The sequence below is a fragment of the Nymphalis io genome, chromosome 24 (assembly GCF_905147045.1).
Source record: "Nymphalis io chromosome 24, ilAglIoxx1.1, whole genome shotgun sequence".
Taxonomy (NCBI): Eukaryota; Metazoa; Arthropoda; class Insecta; order Lepidoptera; family Nymphalidae; genus Nymphalis; species Nymphalis io.
Window position 1 is genome coordinate 2859437 of NC_065911.1, and position 22685 is coordinate 2882121.

At 31.4% G+C, this 22685-nt stretch overlaps 1 protein-coding gene across 1 annotated transcript in view; it reads right to left on the reverse strand.

Annotated features, from left to right (window-relative positions):
* Positions 1 to 22685, reverse strand: part of LOC126777950 (zinc finger protein rotund-like) — a 121065-nt gene that overhangs the window by 65737 nt on the left and 32643 nt on the right. Inside the window, exons 5-6 of the mRNA XM_050501273.1 lie at positions 20237 to 20357; positions 18772 to 18914 (exon numbers count right to left, since the gene is read on the reverse strand). Of these exons, the coding sequence (XP_050357230.1) occupies positions 18772 to 18914; positions 20237 to 20357 (264 nt within the window). The remainder of the gene's footprint in view (positions 1 to 18771; positions 18915 to 20236; positions 20358 to 22685) is intronic.

Below are 22685 nucleotides of genomic sequence, written 5' to 3' on the forward strand. Positions count from 1 at the left end.
ATTATAAGGAAACGAAAATTACACGAAAAAATAACATAATTACCCGTTCGAATTTTAAAATATTCATTATAGATCATACTAACGCCATCTATCGACGATCAATTGAACTACCATGTTAATTCCTTGATCAGTCGATAGATGTCTATGAATGGGGTTACATTTTTAATATTACATCTAATATCAATCATACCTTATATTTTTGAAGAATTTTTAACGTACCTGTAACAGAGAACGAATATTTATTTTTACATAAAATTTATTTTAAGGCTTTAGGCTAATTTGCTTATAAATACTTTTTAATTTTTAAAATATGTTTATTGTAATCTTTGTCCTTTGCTCCAGTAGCAAAACTCTGGATATATATATATATATATATATATATATATATTATATTTACATAATTAGACAGCAGGCTGGTTAATGGTCAGTACTGTCTTTACACATTGCCACGTTAAGAAACGAAGCGCTTAAAGCGCCGCCAAACATGATATTTAAAATCGAATATCGCCAAACAGTAATACTTAGTATTATTGTGTACCAGTCAGAAGCGTGAGTGAGCCAGGTCGGTGGCGCATTGGTGATATAAGTAATTGTTAATATTTCTTACGGGGCCGGGCACTTCGTTCGCCCAGAACGGAGTGCCCGGCACTATATTATATTATAAAGAAGAACGGAACCTATATTATAAAAAAGAAAAGAGCCAGTGTACACACTTACTTACACTCTAAAGACAAGAATATCAGGTTCGGCAGGTCAATTTGCACTGCTGGGCAAAGGGGAAAATTTGGGATTTATTTCTCCAAGCTGGTCCAATGCATGGATAAGCCCTTACTATATATATAACACCTATATAACTGGTGAGACCGCGAATCGGCAAGCGTAGCGTAGGGCGCCCTCCAGCCAGGTGGACCGACGACCTTAAGTAGGTGGCGGGCACCAACTGGATGCGGAAGGCGGAGGACAGGAAGCTTTGGCGCACCTTGGGAGAGGCCTATGTTCAGCAGTGGACAACGATTGGCTGTTGATTGATTGATTGATATAACTGGTATTATGATAAATTTGTTAACAATAAACCTCTAGTTTACGTATCTCGTATGTTATTAACTGCAGTCGTAGTTGTATAACTGATTACTCCTTTAACAACATTTATATGTAAAGTCGTTTTTTTCTAATTAAAGTAAAGTAGAAAAGTCTCTAAATTTCTATTTATATTTTTGTTCTGTCCGCAACTAAAACATTATTATAATTGACTCTTGGAATGATTGCTAAAAAACATTTTTAAAGCACAGTAATCGTATTGCCTTCACTGATAAATGAGTGGAATACCGATTCAATGGGAAAATGCTGTCAATAATCTAGCCAGTGCACGTGGTCATGATTTGTTCAGTAGCTATTTTTAATTTGTATATCAGTATTTAAGTCCTTAATACGAATAATTCTTCTGCAAATAAATGTATTGAAGTTATATGTTTACGAATGGAGAATAAATTTATCAATGCATATATGTAATCAAAATATATATTTTTTTTTATAAAAAAAACCTTTTAATTAATAGGTATTATATTTAAAAAGTAAAAACTAACAGCTCGTAAATGTCACCACTATGCAAATACCTCCTGCATCCGTCATTCGAAGTAAAAAGATTAAAAAAAAATACAAGTATTAATTAATCTGCAATTATATTTATATTTCCTGCATAAGAATCAATGATATGTATTCTAAATTTTTATCATCTAAATCTTATATTATGTTGAATAGAATAATTTGTCTTTTGGTTGTCTATTAATAATTCGTTTTTATTTTAATCATTACATTGATTGATAAGTATAAATTACTGATTAGGAATTCAAACATATTTTTTTTTACATTTTTTAACATTAGTTAGTTTGTATATTTTATAAAATAAGGTAATACAATGGCTCACGAAAATATAAAAAATCAGGGTACTATCCACGCATAAATAAAAAAAATTAACGGATCTCATATCCTCACCCCAGAAGTCTGTGTTCCCATAGATCAAGACAGAGCAACGCATTTGCATACGTTGAATCATTAATTTCTTACTCAAGTTTTTTTTCTCATCCCATTTACCCCACATAACTTGAATGGATTTAACACAATATAATATCATTAAAATAAAAGATTAAGTAGTATCCGTAATTTGCATACTGATCTTAACCTGTGAGAAAGGAGTTCCACAAGGGATGGTATAGGGCCTGCGTTTTTTATTATATACGCAAGTGACTAGACAATACAAAATTGTTTTTATATTTATCATACAACGATAGAAGCGGTTTTTTCACTATTTGTTTCTTACTTTAACTTCGCACGGTGATTTGCATAGCCAGTTTCGGTCACCCTAACGTTTTTGCATACTCCTTTGCATATTAATGTCTAAGACTGTCTCTTTGAGTATGTGTGTTTACTTTCAGCTTTATTTTAAGGATAGCGGATTTTTTTAATTTAATTCATAAATTCTTTAGTCAGTTTAGGGTCAGGTATTTTTTTCTTTAGTCATTGTGAGTATTGTGATTGTCATTAGTGATGCTTTTGCTATCGTGTGAGACATTTCGGGTGAATCTTAAGGTGAATAATTAAAGTATGGAACACAAAGTTGGTCCCCACAAACAATTTCTATTGTATATCTAATTGAATTCCGGTTTTGTTGCTCGTCATCGCTGATTATTCTTTGTTTGATGAATATTTAGGAGGCGATTTTTTTTCATTGCCTTCGGGTGCATTATTTTTTATTGCGGAACAAAACATCTGCTTCGTTGTAATTAAAAAAAAATCGTGAGAACACCGGGGATGTCCGTTTGAATTAATTAGAATCATGATATATCCGTTTGTAGATTTTAAGAAACCGTTACGTAATAAAATATATTATTTCTGTTATTAATAATGACTCTTCGTGATCTTTCAAATAATAATTTGAAAGATAATGTTTAAGTAAATGAAATAGTATGAAACTTTATTATTCGTACTTAACTCAAAGGTGCATTAATAAGCAATAAATATATTTGATATAAAACGTGTGAATAATAAACATTTCTAAAACAAGGAAACATAAATGCGCAGGTGTAATGATCACGCAAGCATTATATTTAATGCTTTGAAAATACATAATTAACATGTAAATGAAATTTAAAAAATTATCGAAGTTAATGAATAAATAAATTTGAATTAGTTATTAAATAGTATATAATTATATAAAAATATATAATGATAATAATTTCGTTTATGGATAAATTAAAATGGACATTTGCAAGACAGTTTGGCCGTCACAATTCAATAGTTGATCTTTTTGTTAAATTTATTATGAACATATAAACTGATTTGATTGCCACATAATAAGATCAAATAATTTGGCAATCGTGTTATAAAATTGTACCCCTTGCAATAAAATATTATATTTCATCAATAGTACCCTATACCATTCCAAAATAGTCACATGCAATATAATACCTTATTGCCATTACTATAAAGACAAAGTTGCCGTGAGATTTGTTAAGGTTGATGACTGTATTACCAATAAAGGGTTAACTAAAATTATAAGTCTATTGATGATTGTATTGATGACATAAATTGACATGGCGCGTGCGATCGTTCTATAGATCAACAATTTCCTATGAAATTGGATATTTTTTGCGTTGAACAAAAACTGCATCGATTGTTATTTGCGGTCGGAGCGAATTGTTGTCTGTAGCAACCGAACAACTCAATATAACGTTTGTATTATTTCCTTAATCTCAGCAATATTTCGCTGTAAGATATTTATAAATTTCAGGAAATTAGACTTTTGTTTGACAAAAACGATCGAAATGCTATTTTTGATCTACAATGACTTTCTAATTTGCAGTATCAGACTAGATACAGTTATCTTGCAAAGATTTACTTTATTTTCTAGTTTTGGAAACCATAGACAGCTGACACGCGAAATCGGCTTTTTGTTAATCCTTGAAAAAAATTAACCCTTCGATTGCTTCCAAAAGAGTTTCATACCGTCTTACCCTTCAACCTATTATAAGATTATTGGGTATTGATCTATTGTGGAGGGCGCGAAAGGGTTTAAGTACTTCATATTGTCGTTTAAATCCTTTTACCTATTCTATCTTTTGTGCTTTGAAAGGTATATTTGGATCATTGATTCTATCGGCGTCTGTGATAAGAACTGTCGATGTTGCTAATGAGGGATTATTTATGTTGGTACAACAATATTATAAATGTGGCTTAGATAGTTTTTCGTTCTGGCAACACTTTTGACATCCCATTTAAAGCAGTTTGAGACAACATTTATATGCACTAAGGTAAATTCTATCGTATCGCAATGTATTAATGGAAATTGTCAAATCCCAAAGTACGTTAAAACTCCCAGTACTCGGTCTTCCGCATCATGTCAGAACTCTCCACTTTTTTCTCTTTACGCATTTATTTATGATGTATTTTCTAGAAGTAAAGGTAAATAAAGTGACAAAGTTGTCATTTAAAATATCCATAAAATAATTATGCGTCCGATAAAATTAGATTGGGGTTAATGACATAAATTGTCCTTGAGATATTTACAAGGCGAAAGAAACATACATATAATATACATACCTACACAAAAACTGAACTTAAAGCAAATAATTAAATTAAAAATCGATACAATACAATATTTACCGTTACAATATTTTCCGGGGAGTTAGTCAAATTATATTTAATTATTAAAACGTTGAGTTTTCTTTATAGGACTTGTAGTTAATTTTATAGTTAATTTCAATAATGCCATATGAAATATCTTCAACCTCTAGGTGGTTTGTGCACCCTTAATATTTAACAATTAACTAATAGTTGTAAAAGTAAAAGCCTGCTAGAGTAAGCCCTTCCTTGATTAGAAGGCTTTGTAAATAATGTTACATAAAATTAATTACTTAAACCGACATTGTAAATTATACAAAATTTGAGAATGGAACATTCAAATCTCAATTCAGAGAGAACATGCAATTCAGTATAGATAATCATTTGTTCAAATTTGATGTTTAAGTTATTTTTATAATTAAACCGAATTCGGTTTGTGATGTTTAAAACGAATGGATCTCTTTACAATTTCAACATCACACTCTCATTATATTTAATTTAAACTAACGGCGATTACAATTATCCGGTTACGACTCACATCATTACAAATCTCACACTATTTTAATCAAAACCTGTATTCGACATTTAATTACGAATGTATTTCTACTTATATTTTTGATAAATATAATAATACTGGTGGTAGAGCTTTTTGCAAGCTCGCCTGGGTAGGTACCACCCACTCATCAGATATTCTACCGCAAAACAGCAGTACTTGGTATTGTTGTGTTCCGGTTTGAAGGGTGAGTGAGCCAGTGTAATTACAGGCACAAGGAACATAACATCTTAGTTCTCAAGGTTGTTGGCGCATTGGTGATGTAAGCGATGGTTAACATTTCTTACAATGCCAATGTCTAAGGGCGTTGGTGACCACTTACCATCAGCTGGCCCATATGCTCGTTCGCCTTCCTTTACTATAAAAAAAAAATACGTCACGAATAATTCAATCATTAGTCATATCACGTATATTAGCAGCCAGTTACCGTTTTTCGTTCCCACATTAAGACTAAACACTTCTGAATGCAAATCAGTGCCTAATCCTAGGAATATACATATGATTTTATTGCGGAACAAAATTTTAGCAATGACAAATTATATCAAGTGCTCGAAGCTTTCTCACATACCGAATCATCCCTTGCTAGAGATGTTTTATTCAATAATTGACGTCCTTTACGATTATTATGCAAAGCAATATACTTTGTGATTGTGCATGTTGACATAACACCATCAATCTGCTGTTTGATTTATACCTAAATAGGGATGTGAACGGATATCGATGTTATTATAAATTTGTATCTTAATATTATACGAGTATATCGAACTATGTTATTTTATTATTAGTTTTGATCGTGTGTTAACTTCAAGGTAATCTTATTGCCAATGAGTATTGGCTAGTTTTTTAAATTGTATAGTATATTATTGTCTGTATGTTTTTTTTAAAGTTAATAATAGGAAATATTAACTTATACACGTAATAAGGCCTCAAATGTGTACGAATAAAAAAATATAAATCGCTACTTTTTTTTTTTTTTATAGAATAGGAAGGCTACTGTACAAATCATAATAACAAAATGTAATATATGTATTTGAATCTGCAGTTCAACAATTTCACAATACAATTAGAGCATAGTAACTTAAAAGTAACGATACTTTTATTTAATAACGACTTTAAGTAATCATAGACCTACACATATTAATTTCGAATCTTGATCGTAATGCAATCATCGATAATTCTAGAACTATCGATAAACACTGGTGGTAGAGCTTTGTGCAAGCTCGTCTGGGTAGGTACCACCTACTCATCAGATGTTCTATCGCAAAACAGCAGTGCTTGGTATTGTTGTGTTCCGGTTTGAAGGGTGAGTGAGCCAGTGTAATTACAGGCACAAGGGACATAACATCTTAGTTCCCAAGGTTGGTGGCGCATTGGTGATGTAAGCGATGGTTAATATTTCTTACAACGCCATTGTCTATGAGCGTTGGTGACCACTTACCATCAGGTGGCCCATATGCTTGTCCGCCTTCCTTTTCTATATAAAAAAAAACAATAAAACCGCCAATTTATCGATATATACATTTCACATTCCTACTTTACTTATATTATAATGATGGATTATCCTCTCCTTAGACCTTAACAAAGCGTCTTCGCACCGCAACGCCTATTAGTGAACAAATGCATTCTTATTCTGATTTTGTGTTTAACCTGCACCCCATGTACAGACATGCTTAGAATTTAATGTGGGGTATGAAATCCTTCGTGCTTGCTAATGGGTTGAAACGCATTTTAATACGTATAATTTCTCTATATAAGAAAATATTAGTTAAGTTACTTTGTATCTATTGGTTTATTCTATTTATAAAATTGTATATTTTAAAAGTTATATATACTAGTAGTAGCATAGAACCTAGTCCTGCGCCTTTTTCCAGTCGTGTTGGATTGCAGCCCCATCAGATTATAAGTGATGTATATTTACGCCTACACTCGTGCATTATAATATGACCTGCGCAGTTGGCTGATCTCTTTGAGATTGGCTGCCGTGGCTGAAATCGGTCAAGATGACGTCATCATTTGGGAGATGATAACTTACCATCAAATGATTACTACTAAATGTCTTACAAAATAAGCTTAAAAAAACTACTTAGCAATGTTGAAAATAGTACGTATGTTTATTTACTTACATGTAAACCAAACTTAAAATCAGTTTTAAAGTTCAAAGTTGAGTCATTCTAATTAAAATTCAACATGTTAAAATAATAAACAAAAGTTTATATAATATTCGTACAAAGCTGCGACGTATAACCTTTAAATGTCTTAGGGTTTTCTTGGCTACCGCAAAGCTTCTTGTGGCGAGCTTTCATTGTTTCAAGAAAATTATACTTAAATTTGTTGATGTTTAAACGAGATAGCGGTTAGGGTTGTATTTATAATTGTAACCTGATTTTATATATTTATCTAAAGTCATATTAAGCAAGTATATAGTGTCTTATATACTACCGGTACAGTAAAAGTAACAGTCTGTTAATGTCCCACTGTCGGGCTAAGGCCTCCTCTTCCTTTTGAGGAGAAGGTTTGGAGCTTATTCCACCTCGCTGCTGTAATGCGAGTTGGTAGAATACACGTGTGGCATATTTTCAATAAAATTAGACATATGCACGTTTCCTCACGATGTTTTCCTTCACTGCCAAGCACGAGATGAATTATAAACACAAATTAAGCACATTCAGTGGTGTTTTCCCGGGTTTGAACCCACGATCAACGGTTAAGATTCACGCGTTCTAACCACTAGGCCATCTCGGCTATACCGATAAGTGAAGTGACAATAAACAACAATATTGCCCTTGATATATGGTAATTGGAAGCATTATAAAAAAATATATTTTTTGGTCTAACACCTCGTTTACACGAGTCGGTATTTGCCGATCAAAATGTCGGTTATCGAAACAGACATGCAATGGTATTCAATTTATCACATGTCTGCCATCTTTCAACTGTTGATGGTTCAATTTCAATATGGGGTTTATTGAAAAGTATTATTTTAAGTATTTTTAAGCATTTCACACAAACTTTCGGTAAATTGCAAAATTTATTCACACATATTCAATAACTAATCTAGTTAATCGTTCCGGCTTCGCACGGGCAGATAAGAAGAAAAATGTGTTTTGATTGGATTTGCGTAAAACCCGTTCTTAGTGAGCGTCTACGTCGGCGAACTGTGACAAATTTCAAGTCGATCGGGATAGTGTAGGAGATCTCGTGACGAGTGGTATTTCGCTTATATATATAAATAACTAGTGTTCTCCAAGTAGTCGAAATTCTATCATATGTTGCCATGTGTACCAATTGAACTGTTTAGTCTTTGTCTATACAAATTTGACACAAAATTTTGGTTATTCTTGGTAGTTTAAATAAGGCTGGTTAATTTTTAACAGTGCTAATGTGATTGGTATTGACTTACCATCAGGTGGCCCATTTGAAAATGACATACGAATAAAAATATATTATATTATATCATAAATTAGTTAAATTTGTTCTATAATATAACTGTCTTTATCAAATTAAGTCCATTCAAAGCTGTTTAATAATTTCAAGTCACATAATACTTCACCCCATCGCATCACAAAGTGAGACGCGACCCGAGATGCGGTTGCGGTGGCTGAGTCAACCACATGGAGATCTATGCTCTTATGATATTGTGTACAAATTTAATTTGTAAATACATTGTATAAAATAAAAATCAAATCTCAATGTCAGCTAGAGGCTGATTAAGCCTTAAAGGTATGATTTTTTCCCCCCCAAAGAAACACTTCAGATATATTAACTGTAAGCAATTGTCAAAAAAAATGTTCATGCTATTACAATATTTATGGTATTTGCGATATTACAAATTAATATTAATACTGACTTCTATCTATTTTATTTATATTAAATAAAATTATATTTTTAAGTATTTTGTTTTGCTATCTGTACTGATGTAGTTTTTTAAAAAAACACTAATCATTTATCAAAAACGTAAATATTCGTGCGGCTTGCAATACAATAACTTGCGAGATTACTAAATCTTAACCGATGGTAGGATTCAAATCCTAAAGCCCCAACTGCAAGCCCCACTGAATTTTCATGCGATTAATTTGTATATAAATTATTTTTAAATTAATTAAATTTGTATTGGATGATAAACTGTCTCATGTGTATTCAATCATTGGCGCAACTTTGTGGGTTAAGCTTTTAATTTTCTCAAAGAAAAGAGGTCTTAGTCCAGCATAGCTAAAGCATTGAAATCACGTGTAGTAGTGAGCTTTGCATGGAGACTTTAGTCCAGTAACATTTACAAGCTGTTACTTTACAAACCAAGAAGAATATATAAAAAAAAGAATTCTCATATGCATTAATTCATCCAAAATGATGTATGAGCGATATAAGACAGAGTAGTCTTGTCTATTTCTCATTTTTTATTAATATGAAAGCGTGTCGAACTATCTTCATTGCAATCTATAACCGCCTATCTGAAGGAGACAATTACGCATTTCCGCCATACCCTGCCCACGTTTTGTAAATATTTTAACCTGTCAAGTTAATATGGCGTCGTAAATTAACAACAAAATGATAAGTCAACTGTTTAACGGTCGTTAATGCAGATTATATATGAAAATTGTAAATTGCATGTCTAACGCTTGCTTGAACGCGCGGGCCATGAAACAGGAGTGTGGGAATGCGTTAGCCGACAGCGCTGTTGGAGGTGGTAATGTTATTGTATGGGTCGGATGAAGGCACGATTAAGATATGCTTTGCAATATCGTAAGGCTATTTCTACTTCAAATAAAATGTTGTTCAACATTTCTTTGTATAAACCCGAAGGGTTTGATTCCTTAAACGTACGTGTAAATAGGTTAGGCCAGAACGTTAGATAGGGCATTTATTTGAAAAAGGTTATAGAACTATATTATAACATCACCCGCTTTAAATGTTACTTGTACGCACCCGTGAATGTAACCGTCGAGCAGCTACTAATAGAGTATTGTAAGAAAATGTAGATATTAAGATATCAGTATGCAAAGGCAAATGGGCCACCTGTTGTAAAGTGTTCACTACCACCCATAGTCATTGGCGCTGTAAGAAATATGAACAATTTCTTACATTGTCAACGCGCCACCAACTTTCGAAACAAATATATTATGCCCCTTGTTCTTGTAGTTACCCTGGATCACTCACCCTTCAAACTGGAACACAACTAAGTATTGCTGTTTAGCAGTAGAACATCTGATGAGTGGGTGGTACCTATCTAGACGGGCTTGCACGTTACCACAAAGTAAAATATATTTGTTATATCTCCTTAGCTCACTTAGAAAATGTTGCTATATTTTTTTAAACTTAACCCTTTTATATCTCCTTTTCAATGGCTCCACGCTAATAATCGCAAGCGGTTCCCGTGACAAGTTTTAATTGCGGCGCATGCGCTGCTCACCTGCCGGCGCGCGCGCAACGTGCCTCCTTTTATATAAAGTTCGCCTCCACACATTAATACCAAGAAGTAATTGCTCGTTATAGTATGTTATGACTTCTTTGATTTACAATATTTCTATATGGAATTGGAATACCTTGTTATAAATCAAACATTGTTGTCATTACATACTATGTATACAATAAAACGCAAGGGGTTGTCTGTAAATTAAATGTTTGTAATAATTTGTTTTCATTAATATAAAAGGACTTTTTCTTAACCGTGAACTTATACAACACATAACTAGAATGTTATACGATAGCCAAAATACATTTTCCATAACACGAAGTTACTGGAAGCTTTTATTATACAGCGTGCTTTGTATGTAAAAATCAAGTTATTCATATTAACTTATTAAGAATATATAATGTTGTTTATGATTACCTTATTTTATTATTAAAACTTAATATTATTAAAACCCTTGAGTAAACTTACAGAGTAACACAGATAAAAAGATAAGATATATTATTATTAAATAAGATAGCAACACTTGACATAAATGCAATTTTATTGGTAATTATAAAATAGCAACATTAATTAATAAAATTGAAAGAATAAAAATATTATACGAACATTTTGTGTATTCATAAAATAATACATGTTGTAATACAAGGTATGGATAGCATTACAGTTACAATTTTATAATATAGCTTTAACCACCTGTTCTAAAGAACCAATTAACGCCAGTCTACGGAAAATGATTAACTAATTATTCTGATAAGATTAAATGAAACGATAACAAGCTGGACATGATCTTAGGAACATGAAGAAACTTTAATGAAATGCTGTCGCTACTTATTTAACTAGATAAAAAGCCGATTATATTAGTCGTAGTAAAATTTCCGCATAGAACTATCTCTATAGGATTTTTTTCAATATTTAGATAATGCCCACTGTCTATCCAAGCGACAATGTTTGAAACCTCAAAAATGTTGCCCTAACAACTTCTTTTCCAAAAGTCTAGAGCAGATAAATAAACAAATCTACCCCTGGTTGCCGGTATATTCTTTCGTTCATAAATAATATGTACCCAATATTAATATGAATATTAATATTATGTCAAGTCATTAGGGAAAGGACATAACGTACCCGCTATAGTCTATATTCAAAAATATATTTTCTTTAAATGTCGTTTGTGATCTTTATGATATACTTAAAGTATTAGTAGAGTCACATACAAAAAACATATAAAAAACTAAGAATGTGAAGTGCCTTCTAGTACACCTATGTAGCATCATCTAACGCATTAGTAAAACAGTTCCTTATTGTAAGAGAAAAAGCCAGTCAAATTAAATGTACCCGGGGGTGTGTAAATGGGATGTAATAAAAAATGTCGTTTAGGCACCTCAGGAAACCGACAGATGACCGGAACTCGGATGCGATTTTCATTTCGTGATAAATACGCGCCTATAAGTGCCTGTCCATTTCGAAACCTCTACGAGAAGAAAGTGTAATGACAACCCAAAAGCAATCTTAAATAAAAGCATTAAAGTCAAAATTGCCTCAAATAAACGTTCGTCATTCAAGAACATTACTTACTTTTCAAAAGTGATATCACTTTCATATGTATGTATATTATAGATTTTGTGCCTTTGACTTATAGTTCAATTTTGTTTGTAATAGTTACGACAATCACAAACGACTTGACTGGTTGACAAAATGATAGAAATTTGTATGATCGTTCGCAGTGTGTTAGAAGTTATTGCATATTCTTAATTTGGTGATGAATCACAATATAAAAATGACCTTTACTGACGGTAGATAATAAGATACCGTTAATATTCGAAAACCGAGTTTGTTTCCTAATAATAATAATGTCCTCCAGACCGATTTCGTCCACGGCGTCCAATCTTAAGAGAGATTAGCCAACTGCGCAGTAGATATTGCTCAAGTTTGTGCGCAAACACAGGTGCAATCTCTCTTCCCTCACTCTTATAATCCGATGGGACGGCAATTCGATACGACCAGAAAGAGTTCAGGCGCAGGACCAACGGCTTTACGTGCTTTCCGAGGCACGGGAGTGTACTACACTTCCAACTTTCAGACTCCGGGATGCTACTGAGAATTTTCTGACAGAAAAACCCAATAACTTTTTACTGGCCCGGTTGTGGTCTTACATCAAGACCAACGAGGCAGTTTCCTAATACTTCGGTATCGTGTATATTATAATTATAAATACATACTTTATTCAAGTAGATTTATATAAATAGTTTGAATGGTATATTTATATGATATAAACAATTTATTACTTTAAAAAAATAAATAAATTAATATACATAATGTAGCCAGTGTTACTCTAGATAATGTAAGGATTCGAACGACACCCCAAAGTTAAGGTTGTAATAATAAAAATATAATATACTGGGACGTTATCCACACACGGCCATCTGATCCCAAACTAAGCAGAGCTTGTACTATGGAAACCAGACAACTGATATACTACATATACTACTTTTCTTTTGTAAATACATACTTATATAGATAATTACACCCACACAGGACAAACAGACATTTATTATTTTAATTGTGTAAAGAAACTCACATACCAACATTCTTTTGGGTAGTCATGTAAAAATTCAATTTAAAAGTTATCAACGGTAAGGAATAAAGATTGTATGAAATATTATATTAAATATACTTATTAATTATATAAAAATTAATAATTTGAGGACCTCTAATGTTGTTTGTTTATTGTTGCTATTGCAAGTTATCAACTTACTTAACTTACTCGAGTTAAGTAAGTAACTTAATGATGTAACTACGAATTAAATACCTAAAACTGTTTAAATAAAATTGCTGTAATTTATTTTCTAGATGTGCGATTTTAATCCTAATAATGTAATCTCTTTGCACTTGTTTAAATATATTTATAAAAATAGAAGTAATTAAAAAAGTAACGTATTATTTTAATCTGTGCAGTCTTTGTGTAGTAATTAAAGGGGTTAATAGTAATTTTGACGTCGGCGGCGAATTTCAAAAGAGCGCGAAGTCCCGCTAGAATAGTTTATTAGTATCTTTTTATTTTGATAAAACATTTTTAAAATTCAGAATTTTAAGCACTTTTTTTGCGTTTACAAATGTATACTAGCGAATTGTCTTGGCTTTGGTCGTGTTTAATTAATTGTAATTTAAAAAATGCTAATATGAATCAAGTTAAATTTTAAAAGTAAAATTATATTACCACCTATCGTTGCATAACCTAAACAAATAAAGAAAATAAAAACCGGCGTACTATATATAAAAGAGACGGTTTATTTACCTTGACTAGGTATAAATTTAATTTTAGTTCAATATTTAAATTTTGTAAACAATAAAAAATATGTTTAAAAAATTTAAATCAACTTCAAAAATAAAAGAAATAGCAATTGACTATTGTGTTAATATACATATTTATGTATGTACATATGTAGATACTACAAAAATGAATTTAAAACAATCGTGAAAATTGTAAAATATGAACGGTTTTTTTCTTTGCAGACAACGTTTTTAATTAAGACGTTATTTATTATTGTATGGTTTAGTACTGTGTGCCAAATAATATACATTTAAAAAAGAGCGTGATTTGATAGTTATTGTGAAGCTGCGTTACAAGTATAATATTACAATAACTAACAAATTACTGAACCATTTTCGATAACAAAAACGTGATCTAGCTTAAATCTCGATAAATATAACACAGTTAACGTCTAATACTGGTTACGTTAGTTTAATAAGGTTTTCGTGTAATCGGAGAACATAAATACTAAAGTCAAATACATAACCTTATTTTTTTTAATTTAGAATTTTAAGCGCTTCTTCTGTATTCACTAATATACTAGCGAACTCTTGCTTGGATTTATTGTATTAAATACGATTTATAATTTCAACAGTTGACGAGCCGGTTGGCGTGGTTGGTAGAACACTTGCCTTTCACGCCGAAGGTTGTGGGTTCGATTCCCACCCAGGACAGACATTTGTGTGCATGAACAGGTCTGTTTGTCCTCAGTCTGGGTGTAATTATCTATATAAGTATGTATTTACAAAAAAAAAAGTAGTATATGTAGTATATCAGTTGTCTGGTTTCCAAAGCACAAGCTTTGTACAAGCTTAATTTGAGATTAGATGGCCGTGTGTGAAAAATGTCCCAGGATATTATTATTATTATTATTAACAGTGAAATCTGTTAGGCTCTACATGCTAAATTCAATTTATATTTTGAAATGACATTTCACAAACCATCTACGAAAGCTTTTTAAAATTTAAAAAATAAATGTTCGATCATTATCATACGATATATAATCACAATAATATGTCTTAATAATATAGCAATATATTTTTGAACGACATTATCAAAACTGTACCACTAAAAGCAAGGTGTGCGTAAATGGTTTTATGTCACTCAAGGCCTTCGCAATTTTGTATTCGAATTGTTTTAATTAAACATATGAAGTAAATGACTGACGTTGAATTTGTATTTTGTAAACATTTTTTATAACGTAATACACTAGTATTGATATTAACAAGATTCGTATCCAAATAATTGTTTTATATTATAACTAACATTACATTAATTAAAAAATATATATAAAGTGCGAGTTACACTGGTGAACTAAGGGTTTCGTTGTAACTTGCTTTTTTATTGTTATTATTTGACAACAGTCGTACGTATTCTGTAATTAATAAAACTGACCAGCTATTGCGGTTCTAATGATCAGACATTTCGACACGGAACCGTATAAATATATGAAATGTATTCAAAGCAATCATCTTACGTAACAAGTTGGTAAATATTAGTAAAAATATTAGCGAACTTTCGATTGGCTCCTTAACCCCAGGAATCCAAAAATTTACACAAACGCAATAAGTATTAGGCGATTCAACTTTTTGTCAGTCCGTCTGTCCTCAACGGCAACCTGCATTTTTGCGATGACATTCTTCAGTTCAGCTCTTGATTTTGATTAGGACCACGTGGTTTCGGTGTTATGCAACCTATTGTCAACTTTATAACTCTCATTTTAAGATCGAATATTAATTGCATTGTTGTTTGTTTTTTTTAATTAGCAAAAATAAAGGAGAAAGAATTCTTTTGTTTTGGAACTTTTTGCCTGCAATTTGGCCCGCCAGTTGTGAAATGTTTTCCGACTTTTAATTTTTTTATTTTATTTTTACTTTCTATTGGCAAGGATTTTTAATTTTTACTCCGATATCCTGTGTCTATGATATTGTGATATAATTGTAATTAAATAAAATTAGTCTTGAAAATAAAACAAAAAATATATAAATGCTAACAATATATGTCGTGGCGAAACCACAACACATAGGGTATAACGACGTGGAAAGTTAAATGAAATCAAAATAACATATCAAATCAAGTTACATAATAATTAAATAAAATTGTATTACTGCGTATCCTGCATGGAAATCAACACCTCACTCTTATTTATTATTAATATAATCCTTTATTGAGTAATACGCCTTAATAATTAAAGTTTTTTCACATCTGCCAACTTTTTAGCCTGAACCGAATTTGAACCCAAGACCTCGGGAACTTGTTCTTTGAAGCTGACATTGTTGTACGCTATCTAAATGAATAAATAAAAATATTTAAAAAATTTATCGTGGAAAAGCTTAATAATAATAAGACTTCTTGTGTCAGCCGGTGAAATTAGTTTATTGAACTTATTAATTAAAAAAGTCATACTCGAAAAAAAATAATCTTTTGTTTTTATTTTATAAGTGAACGTATCATAAGATCATAGCAATTTGTAATAAAAAAGATTATAATCAATTTTAGAACGAAACGTCATATCTTGTTGTATTAAATATATTAATAATTATAAAACCTATTTTGATCTCTTTCTCACACACGGAATTTAATAAACAAGTAAGAATACGCAATATTAAAATAATAGAAACTTTTAATTAGTTGCGAAATGCATAATTTGTATGATTGCGTATAAGTTAGTTAGACGAACAAAAACGAGATAGTGGCATTGATTGCAATTTGTGTGCGAAGTATTGCGTCAGAAGAAAAATGTATTGATGTTTTTATTTTTATAATGTCGAATTTTGAATTCAGCTGATTGAATTTCAGCCTTATTGAATATGAAATAAGACTCACTTTAAATTTTAACAGTGTATAATAAAATTGAATGAATTCTGTATTCGTATTTAATTTAGTTGGTACACGTAGGGAACAAATAACTGCCACGTCGCGAGCTGTTTGTTTTTATATGCAAATTAACATAATTTAAGAATAAAATATCTCAAGACATGGATGCTACAAATATTTACCCTCAAAAACAAATCAAATTCCAAGTAAGTAAAGCAGTAGATGTTATACAACATTATAAAAAGTAAACAAAAAATATGTCGTTTCAAATATGTTTTTGCTGACACTACTTGTTTGAAGAACGGAATTTTGATGAGTAACTGGTTCATTATCATTTTGCCTTCAAAATAGCGTCATCTTTGCCAACGATTCGGATACTCCCATATTTGTAAATGCTACAATTATTATCTCATTTGTAACTTATATAATTTAATTTTAATAATTTGTACCTTTAATGTAATTAACCTTTTGGTTGGTAAATTATTGTAATAAGAATACTTTATTCAAAAAATAATTTTTAAATACATTTTTTATTGTCTATAGTTTAAAAAAGTTATGTTAGCTACGATAGTATACCACAGATTAAGAAATAGTTCTTACGCTTCTCTACATTTATAAATTCCGCTGGTTCTCAATATGAATTATAAATCAATAGTTCCTCTTATAAGCCTATTTTATTATATAATTAATATTCATAGATAAAGTTTATTACAAGAACTCTTGCGAGAAAATCATTGGAAACCAACTTTACAATTTTTTTTCTCAGAATACAGATTATATATTTATTAATGTATTTTTTTTTTAATAATCTATTTGCATATTTTGTAATCACATATATGATTAGATTATGTAATTTGACCAAATGGATAGTCTATTTTTGACGGGCCGGTTGGCACGGTTGTAGATACTTGCCTTTCACGCCGAAGGTTGTGGGTTCGATTCCCACCCAGGATAGACATGGTACATGAACATGTCTGTTTGTCCTGAGTCTGGGTGTAATTATCTATATAAGTATGTATTTACAAAAGAAAAGTAGTATATGTAGTATATAAGTTGTTTGGCTTCCGTAGAAAAAGCTCGGCTTAGTTTGGGATCAGATGGCCTTGTGTGAATAATGTCCCAGGATATTATTATTGTTAGATTTTTGTATCTTTTACAAGAAATGATAAATGAATACTAACGTGAAACTCATGAAACTAGACCGACGTAAACACAATTAACTTAAAAGAAAGAATTCGATTTAATCAAATACAGTCTGTAATTATAATGTAATTGCGTAATAGTTCATACATATCGACCTTACCTATTTTCTACATAGATTTGAGATTCGAAAGAAGATTTTTTTTTACCCATAATAAACCAGTGGTTGACCGTTGACTTGCCTGATGTTAAGCATCGTCTCGGTCTAGGATGCAGCACGCTTGCCTAAAAGAAACCTGTTTACTCTGGATTGGAAGACACCAACGTTGTATCTTTTTTTTTATACATTAGGTAGGCGGACGAGCATATGGGCCACCTGATGGTAAGTGGCCACCAACGCCCATAGACATCAGCATTGTAAGAAATGTTAACCATCGCTTACATTGCCAATGCGCCACCAACCATGGGAACTAAGATGTTATGTCCCTTGTGCCTGTAATAACACTGGCTCACTCACCCTTCAAACCGGAACACAATAATACCAAGTACTGCTGTTTTGCGGTAGAATATCTTATGATTGGGTGGTACCTACACAGACGAGCTTGCACAAAGTCCTATCACCAATATATACAGATTCAAGCAAAAAAGAAGGCTTTTTTTCAAATAATCACCCGTTAAGTAACGTTTATAAGTAAGTGTTATAATAATTTTAAATGTTATAATTATTATATTATGTCGCACATAAATTACTGGTCGGCGTAAAATTTAGCTTTTAATATGTATGGGTTATGAAATTATGATTTTTAATTAAATTTGTATATCTTATATAAATATTAACGAATAATAATTTCTATGATTTTTTTACGATTATATAATAGGTATATTAAATATATAGTTGTATATAAAAATAATAAAATGTAATGGTACCTGTGGACACATCTTGCAATGATACTTCCTCGCATGTGTGTGCAGGGGCTGGAGTTTGGTGGGCCCCTTCCCCAGGGGCTGAGGGACGACTAGCAGACCACTTCCGGTGTTCGTGCCCCCTACTGGCGACGAGGACGATGACCCTGGAGACAGGGGAAAGAGGTTCATAAGAGATTAAATAATTTACAATTACATATTCGTTATTTTTTATATACTTTAAATTATCGCTAAACCTGTTAATGTAATTATAATTTTATAGATAATTGGTTTTATCGATTGCAGCAAAAACTCCGACTTAATATTATGTACTAATATTTTTCATTTCTGATTAAGACATCAAGATCACCTAAGCCGTAGTTAGTATGTGCTATAAGATTTGTTTCAATAATATTTAAATATAATATATTTAGTAGGAATTACAAATATAATATTATTTACATTAAAGATTGGTCGCAGCCTTATTGGTCTTTAGTCCTGGTTTAAATTCCTTAGTTGTGTCCATAAGATATTGAATATTTTGCTTCTCTATGGTAGGTAAGGTGTTGTTAGCCACTCATCAGTTATTCTACCGCTAAGCATTAATACTGTAAATTGTTGTTTCGGCTTAAAGGGTATGTCAGCGTGATCAAAGGAACAAGGGACATGGCGTTTTGGTTACCATTGTCTGATCAACGACAGCATCTGGATAAGTTTTTAGTTCTTATAGTGTATGTATATTCCTTCCAGTTATGTATATATAGATAGGCAAGGACAAACAGTTCAGTACCTATTTTTTTCCTTTGACTAGCTTTATTAGACTTGAGTAGAAAAAATATATGTTCGAAATATGAAAATTTATAAATTTTTTCCTCAACCTTCCAATAAGGATTATTGTTTTCTAGGTGAACATCTCAATAAATTTCCATAATATCCCAGTAATATCTATTCCAGAATTTATATTAGCATCATTTACTTTTTATATAATACATCATTACTAAACGAGTGTGATGTTGACATTTGACGGTTATACTCTAATTTTCAAATATAATCCATAAAAGGGCAAGCTAATTTATTACCAACATCTATATTTATATTACTATGGTTATAGTAAGAATATTTTTGCACGCTTATATCGAAAACCACTATTCCGATTTGAACAACAAACAACCTTATAAGCTTTACATAACAGTTTGTTAAATAGGCCCCCTATTTTAAAAAGGAATTATAAAATATTTTTTTAAAAGGGCATGAGGCCCAGGAAGGCAAGAAAATTATTTCCTCCGATGGACATCTGCAACTGGAGCTTGCAATCGTTGCTTTTAGAAAGTTTATATGATGTATCAAGGAAGGGTGACCTGGATGAATATAACCACATAGATCGTCTTCTCGATAGTTTAATGTGATGATGGAATTGGGCAGGTTCGTAGTAGAACCATTCGTAGCTTAATATTTACTTCCTGAAATTCTATCTACTTTAGATACTAACCGGACCGACCTGGTCCGAGACCCGCGCCGTACAGCATCTGGCTCATAGATTGGTGATGGCCGAGCCTGTCGTCTGCCTTCTGGTGACCACCGACCGTGCCGTCTCCTGTGCTCATCTTGGCCTGGAAAAAAAGAAAGTTTATTTAGTTATTTATTTTGTTTTAAATGTTTTAATGTTAATTAGGTGTTTGTTTGTTTTGAATTAAAATGTATAAAAGATTATCACTGTACTTAAAACATGTCATATTATTTTCATCGAGCTCCTCAATATAGTTGAACCGCAACTTAGAATCGTACACGATCGTGACTTGTTAAAAAGTGACAATTATCATTATGCGATATTGATTTCAGTAATTACTATATTTAAATGACTCAAGTATAAAAATAGTGTATCAGCGTAAGTCAGTTTTGACATTTTACGATCAAGTCCAGCGAGTGTCATTTTTTAGGGAATAACTTTGCCGTACTAAAGTGCTATTCAGGAAGAACTCAATTCGTATCTGAATTTTGAAATGTTGATACTTAGAGTGATACGCTAATTTGATTCGTGTAGTCTTTAAATTACATAATAATTATGGCCAATGTCGCATTTCACTTTCTAACATTTTACGATCGTGCTGTGCGCTGAGTTTCGAGATTGTTTCTAGAACAAATATCTTTAAGTCAGTTTTGTATTGTGTTTATCCCATGTTAAATCATATATATATACTTATAAATGAATCACTAGTTGACTATAGGTCTAGATAGGCTAGAAATTAAGTACTCCTTTCGCGACCGTAGACTTTCAATAAGAACGCATTTTACGCAAATTCTGTTCAAAATACTACAATTTTTATTTCATAATATGACTGCCATAAACCAAATTTTAAGAAAGAATGGAGAAGGAGTTAAAAATGAGAGATGATGTTTCTGCGTCTTTCATAATTATAATATGATAAAAAATAGGGATAGCACTAATGTATTTTGAATGCAAGTATTTATTCCATTACAAACTAATATTTTTGATACTTTATTATTGATTACTAAATTGTCCATAATAATTGTCGTCGTGGCAGAAATAAGACAAGATAATGTTAGCACCATCAACTATTAAATGTAGGTATTTACTAAAATAACTAATTGGAGGAACGATTTTTCAAAAACATCTGAAAACATCTATTGTATGTCCTCGAATAGCATAAACCATAAGTTGAAATTGATTTTTAAGTTTAAAAAGGTGTCAAAATAAAATTGTCAATTTCATTGAATATCAAAATAAAAAAAACGGCGCCCATTGAATCGTATATAAACAAAGTGTTGTCACATTTAAGTGTGGTCATCATCACAATCGGACAATAATAGTAAATTGTTATAATTGTATTTAATTACTAAATATTACAAACATTGATAAAGTTGTATCATAATTCTAAACGACATTCAACCCTTAAATGATCACAGTGAGTGTTCGGTATAATAAATAGGGTGGATAGATAGTGTCTTGGAGAGGTGGTCACTTTGTCAAACACTACACGTGCTTGAATTATAGACTGTGGTCAGATAAATCATTGATGGAGGTAGGCCATTTGTTTTCGGTCCAGTTTGCTTGCAAGTAAGTTCGAAGTTCCATTATGAATTATGATTTCTATTGATTTATTTAGAATGTGGATTGTGTGAAATGGTTTAATTGAAGAATAAATTCCAAATCAAAAATTAACTATTTAAGTTTCGTATGTAAATTCTTTTTTTTTGAAACTAATAATAAAATTTAATTACACTAATGAAGTCTGAACGTAGAATACAGACAACGTACAAGAGAGAGAGAGAGAGAGAGAGAGAGAGAGAGAGAGAGAAGGGAGTGTGATTTTTGAGACGGAGATTGTATTTTATTTTCTAAACACTCACACATCTTTATGTTCATAATGAAGCTTTTCGATGGTTCTTAATTTGGAGTATTAAAAAATAGTTGCCTGGAAGAGTTCACCGTAAGTGATAATTCCGCTATGTATTTAGTTTAGCTTTTCTTTTATATTATATTTATTGTATATAATATGCAATAAAGGCTATATAAATAAAAAAAACTGTGTATAATTTATCCTATATACTATATATATCCGATAAACTTAATTTCCATTTACTTACAATTATAGACGACAAAATATACAATACCATTATAATGCAATTCACAATACCCCTTCGTACGTAAATTTAGATAAGGACCTCAGTGGGCAGCCCAGAACTAATATTTTAGCGTAGTTTATAGGAACACTCGTAATTAAGCGTGACCACGTGCCAAATCGCGTGTGAGTAATATATTATGGTCGGTCCATATAAGTTATTGAATTCTGATACTAAGTGCGAATATAAGTCATTTAACTTCGGCAACAAAATCAATATAATATATTAAAGGTAATCTGAGATGGCCCGTTGGTTGGTACATGTAAATATTAACTGAGGAGTGTTGGAGCAAATTT